General features: G+C 29.5%; 1 protein-coding gene across 1 annotated transcript; it reads left to right on the forward strand.

Moving 5' to 3' along the window:
* Positions 1-3,073: 3,073 nt before the first annotated feature.
* On the forward strand, positions 3,074-6,163 carry LOC107010398 (probable WRKY transcription factor 14). Its single transcript, XM_015209679.2, has 3 exons — positions 3,074-3,738; positions 4,508-4,648; positions 5,326-6,163. Exons 1-3 carry the CDS (start codon positions 3,284-3,286, stop codon positions 5,891-5,893), a joined length of 1,164 nt encoding a protein of 387 aa, XP_015065165.1. The 5' UTR covers positions 3,074-3,283; the 3' UTR covers positions 5,894-6,163.
* The last annotated feature ends 387 nt before the right edge of the window (positions 6,164-6,550 follow it).

The raw sequence follows: 6,550 nt of genomic DNA on the forward strand, positions 1-6,550 counted from the left end.
TTAATTAATATTAATAGTTTATTATTTAATTTTTATATCAAGGTGACATATTTTATCTATGTGGAATGTCAATGTCAAGGTTTTTTCAAATAAAGTAGAGAGTGCATTACATACAGCATTGAAGTGTCTTTCTCAAATTAATAAGTGATAGTTTAGGCATGAAATTCACACTCTCAACAGTTTAGATATGAAACTAGAAAAAATGATAGTTTATATGTGTTTTTGATACTTATCTCAAAAACATATTATTATTTTGTTTTATAATTTGAGATGTAAAAATAAAAAATAATTCATTCAATTGATTCAAAACGCGACATACTTGTCCAACTCACTCATTTTAATATCATATAAGCTCGATCAATAATAAGAAGGTTTAAAAAATAAAATTTCATCAAGTTTAAGTATTCATTTGATAAAATAATAAATAGGAGTATTCAACTGACAAATAGTGTCGAATACAAAAATCTTTGAAATTATTCCGCCTTAATTGAAACTTATCGTTTAACGATATGAATGTAGATCTATTACCCAATGTATATATAAAGAGAGTATTGTGATTTTCTTTCATTAGGAGAAAATAAAATAAAGTATTGTAATGATTGTATATATATAATGGAGATAGGAGGAATGGAATGGACAAGATTCTAACTTTGGACGCAATTGTCCCGATAACATGCATTTAGAAGCGTCACCCGAGAAATGCGGCTACTTGCCTGTTTAAATTTCGATCACATAATATTTAAATATTTTGGACAAATTTTTTTATATTATATTATTTATTCATTTAATAAAATGATTTCTCCACCCCTAAGAATTTTAAGGATAACGATTTCTTTCTCTCTCTTTTAATTTAGCTTGAGACTATATTTCTTTTCTTTGAAAAAGTTGTTCTTCTATTAGTTAGCGTTTAGTTATAAATTTTTAAATATTTTTAGCAAATATTATTTAGGTAAAATTTTATTATATATTTGGTCGTAGTATTTGAAAAATATATTTTACTTTTTTAGAAAAATATGATTTATATTCATAAGTTTTAAAAATTATCAAAACTAACCAAAAGTTTGCAATTTAAGTAAATTGGCTCTTCGTTGCAACAAATAACAAGTAGTGTTCATGACACCTGACCAATGTGATAGTTTGGAGTGAGTGCAGCAAACATCATTCCATGCATGGTGAAGTTGACAAAGCACATGACTTTATTACCCTGAGTCGATTGTTCATCATTTTCACAAAAAACATATCATAACATTTATATTCACTAAATATTTCATCACTACTTTGGTGTTTACATAAAAAAATCATGTAATACAACGTAAACAACTAGTATAGATCTCAAATAATGAGATTTGACTCAAATACTAGAAAAAATTGGTATTTAAAAATTTGAGATCTTTGCCAAAAATATTTATTAAATGATGACAAATTGTATGGACAAACACTATTTGCAAAAATAATTTCCAAATATTATTTGGAAAATCTATAGTCAAACGGGCCCTGAGTCAATTGTGAACAGAGGTAGATCCACTCCTTTTTCGATACACGTGCATCTAGTAATTTCGATAAAATCATGTATATTTATTTTGAAGAAATTGACAGAAATTAGGATGTAATTAACTGTACATCCATGAAAAGCACGAGAATATCATTGTGTTGCTGATAAAAGCTAGAAAATTCACCCGTAATATGTTTATTTTAATGTTTTACTTTAAATTTATTTAAAACTCATATTTAAACTAAGATAAATATTAATACACCTAAAATCTTTAAATCTTCGATTCGATTGTGAGCATACACCTTTGTTTAAGCATATGTATCATATCTTATACAATCTCAAACTGAAAAAGAACTGTCGGAAAGAAAACTGAGTAAAAGTTTGTCAGTGTCTTTTTGTCATATTTGCTAATAATAAAATTAGTTCTTAATTTCCATGGTTTAATTCATTGTTTACAAAGTCAAATAAAATTCATTTGATGCCGTATGTTTAGTTAGAGATTGAAAATTAATATTTGAGATGCCAATAATTGTAAATAATATAAAATTTATCTCAAAATATTTTTACTGTATAATAAAATTTCGTACATTCAAAGGTTTGACAAAAGGCTCAATATATTTTAAATTAACATGGGAAGAGTTTACAAAAAAATAATAATCTAGAAGTCAATTTTACGAATGATCATCTTATTTTATCCCCTATAAGGCTATTACAAAGGACATAGGCTGATAATCAATTTCATACCTTTTTCATTTACGTGATATAGTTTGATTTGATATAAAAATATTTATTTAATAAATATTTTTAAAATTAATAATCGTAAATTTTGATCCGCCCGCTAAAAAGTCATTTATTAAGAGAAATACTACAATAGTAATAGTAATTATAATTATTACATTGGAGACCATGTCCATTGACTAGAGATGGAATATAATAATAATTATTATTATAATCTTCTAAAACAAAAATTAAAATTTGTAGTCTAAAATTACTAATTATAAATATTGGTCTGCCCGCTGTAAAATTATTTTATTAAGAGAAATATAATAATTATTATATCATATTCGAGACCATGTTCATTGACTAGAGAGGCAACTTTTTTTATTAAAAAAAAATTGTTAACTAATAAAATGGCTCTGACCTATAATTAATTCAGCTTTTAAAATAGTCTTAAGATAATAATAAGACTCTCATTATGAATAAATATATAGTTAAAAAATGAGCAATTAATTAAGGAGGTATCCAGCAATTTCGTCAAATTATTTATTTATCACATTAAAGTAACTAAACTAAACTACGTGTGAGATGCTAAAAACTCAGAAAGAGAAAGAGTTTAGAAAAATAATAATAATATGTTTAGAAGAGAGAGAACATGAGTTAAAATATGATTAACGAAGAGTGGCATTGATTTGATGGGCATGATGAATGACATATCGAAGAAAATGAATCATCTCAAAGCCCTAATTGATTAATTAATTAATTAATTAATTAATACTAGTAGTTGTTTTTTTAAAACTCTCTTTTTCTATCTATCCCCCACTTGTGTTGCGTATAGAAATAAACACTTTTATGTGAAAAGTCAGCGACTTCCCTTTTCCTTTATCTCTCTAACTATCCATCAAACTCATTTTCTTTCTCTATCGTATAGAAATCAAAGATATTTGTTTCAATATTTTGCTTCTTTGGCCATGTTGTTTGTTTACGTCTGTTTGGTGCAAAACATACCAAACTAATTACTCCTACAAGAGAGTTGAAGACATCATGTGCAGCTAGACTAGAAGTGATTTATCTATGGAGAATAATAATTATCAAGGTGATTTAGCTGATATATTCCGAGGTGGAAATAACAATACAACTTCCGGTGAATCATCATCAACTAATAATACGATTATTCCTATTCCTGACGGATGGACGCAGTTCCCTTATTCCGCTACTGAAGAACCAACATGTGTTCAAGATTTTGGAGATCCGTTTTGTAACTTGAGAGATCCACTCTTTCATGATCTTGATATGTTGCAGGCCACACCTACTGAAGATAATAACAATAATAATAATAATAATAGTGTTTTCGGAGATTCGAGAAAACGAGGCAATAATATGTTTTCAAGGATGCTTCAGATCTCTCCTACAAACAAGTTGGCTATGTCAGTACAAAATCATGATGCTATTAATTCATCAAAAACTTGCTTAATAGAAAACTCTGCCTTACAGATCTCATCTCCGCGAAATACGGGTATCAAAAGAAGGTGAGTAAATTCTTCAACATTATTATTATTATTATTATATATACTATATATTATACACTTAGAATTCAAAATTCATAAGATAACATGGTTGCCTAGTTTTAAGAGATTTTTATTAGAGTATATGAACAAGTTGAAGACTAATTATGTAAGCAAATATTAGCTAGCTAGTAATATTAATTCAACAATATAATTTGAAGAAAAGTAAAAGATTATATTTGCATGAAATCCGGATAATATTTTTATTCAATCAAAGTAGACAGAATTAGACTTACCTTTCAATTTTTTGTGGACATCATTTTCAGCTTCTAAATGGAAAAAGAAGTATTTTCCATGATTACTTATTATAAAAAAAGCACGCAAATAGAATGGAAAACAAAATAAATCGAAAATTGATCTTAAAAAAAAAACCGCAGGTTTAAAATTTTGAGTCAACGGTTGTCATGTTTGTTAAATTGAAAAAAAGCTAAATAAAAAATTGATTTAAAATTGCAGCAATAGATTGTGAATGATCGATCCACGAACTTGACATAACATATACATTCCAGTTAGCACCAGTTTGACAATTAATGATAATTAACGAAGGATTATGATACAATATTACAAGTTTATACAGATATTAATCATGGACTTCAATACTAATTCTATGGAACAATAAATTTGTTGATATGATCGGAGGTTCAGCAAAAATGAATAGCTATCACGTATGTGTTGGTAAAAAATTATCAGGGTAAATTTGATAATGTATTAGGGTTTGTTTGTGAATTTGCAGAAAGAGTCAGGCGAAAAAAGTGGTGTGTATACCAGCAGCAGCACCAGCAAACAGCCGGCAAGGGGGAGAAGTTGTTCCATCTGATTTATGGGCATGGAGAAAGTATGGTCAGAAGCCAATCAAAGGCTCCCCTTACCCAAGGTCACTCACTCACTATATATTTTCGACTATCTTCATGTCATGAATTTAATTGTCATGCTAAAAAAACATTTTGGACATATTACATATACCTGAGCTTCAAAATTTGATTTCAACTGATATTTATACTCTCTAATTTAGGTGTCATGTACAAATAAACACTTTTGCACGCATATGTTATTACACATGAGATTACATTTGAACTGATTTATAGTACTCTATGTAGACCACATGTGTATCTTCTTATAATGTTTATTTTAGCACAACGAAAGTTAGAGAACATACATATGCGTTTATGTATTATGATAAATTTAAAGATGTGACATTTGAACCTAACTCAACTCCAAAAATTAAACTCTTAAGGGAAGAATTATCCAAGCTCATATAAGGAGACCATCAATCTATTTCCCAACCAATATGAGACTTTTTTTTAACCAACTCTAACACCCCTTCACGCCCAGAACTGACTGGAGCGTGGATGGAGAGCCTAAACGAGGAAGAATCTTGCTTTGATACCATGCCCCAAAATCTAGCTCATGGGTGAGGATTATCCAAACTCATATAAAGAGACAACCAATCCATTCCCTAACCAACTTGCAACTTTTGTTTTTACACAAGTATACTTGTTTTGATATTTAACTAATGCATTTTGATGTTGTTAAAATAAAATAAATATGCAGGGGTTACTATAGGTGCAGTAGTTCAAAGGGATGTTCAGCAAGGAAACAAGTGGAAAGGAGCAGGACAGATCCAAACATGTTAGTAATCACCTACACTTCAGAACACAACCATCCATGGCCAACTCAAAGAAATGCCCTTGCTGGATCAACAAGGTCTCAACCTAATAATTCCAAACACACTATCATACCAAATAATCCTCAATCCCAAACCGATACAGACGATCAACAAAAAGATAATGCTGTGAGCATTTCAAAAGTAAAAGAAGAGGTGGCTGAAGAAGAAGCTGTTCATAATCACAAACTAGTAGAAATGCGCGATGACGAGGAGTTTTCTAAAGATAGTTATCAGCCAATAATGTTACCAGATTCATCAAACCAGTGTCATGAGGATTTCTTTGCAGATTTAGTTGAACTCGAAGCTGACCCTCTAAACCTTTTGTTTGCCAAAACTCTATCAGGAGATATAAATGACTCGAGACCGAAGGAGGACATCGAATCATTCAACATGTACGATTGGAGCAAAGACGGTAACACCAGCAACAACAACAACAAGCCCGACACATTATAACAAGATTTCAGCAAACACAAAAACATAAAAAACAATCAAATTAAATTCCGCTTGGTACATATTATTGACTGATGCTAAGCCAAGTAAGGAGGGTTTAGTTATTCTCTTGGCCATAATTTTCCTTTTTTTTATTTTTTATTTTTGGGTTGGTTGTTTATTTGGTTCAATATTGCTACATACTGTACAAGTACTCTTTTGATAATCTTGTCTTCTGACACGAGCAAGAGTTGACGTAGAGTGATAAATAATCTTTTATTTTTAATCAAAAAATCTTAGAGTTGAGTTTTTATGGTATGAAATCACGAAGCATTTTACCTCCAATATAATTTTTTTAAATATAAATTCAAATTTAATCAAACTTTAATATAAATATCAAACACCGAATGAAAAATAGAAAAACATCTTTGCCTTGTGACTTAGTAGAACAGTGAAGAGATTAAATAAAAGGGGTAAAGGAGTGCTGGTTGATTGGGAGCAGGGCCCAGTCCATTCCTTTTGGGAATATTAATGGATGGGACAGAAAGGTGAGGAACAGAAGGTTTGAACAGTTAAAAGCTATCAAGTACATCTATCAGATCAGATATGACCAGATATAGCTCATAAAGACTCCCATTTTTTCAGTGGGAAAAATAATTGAACCCTTCACTCATTCTTTCT

This window comes from Solanum pennellii, chromosome 2 (assembly GCF_001406875.1).
Source record: "Solanum pennellii chromosome 2, SPENNV200".
Lineage (NCBI taxonomy): Eukaryota > Viridiplantae > Streptophyta > Magnoliopsida > Solanales > Solanaceae > Solanum > Solanum pennellii.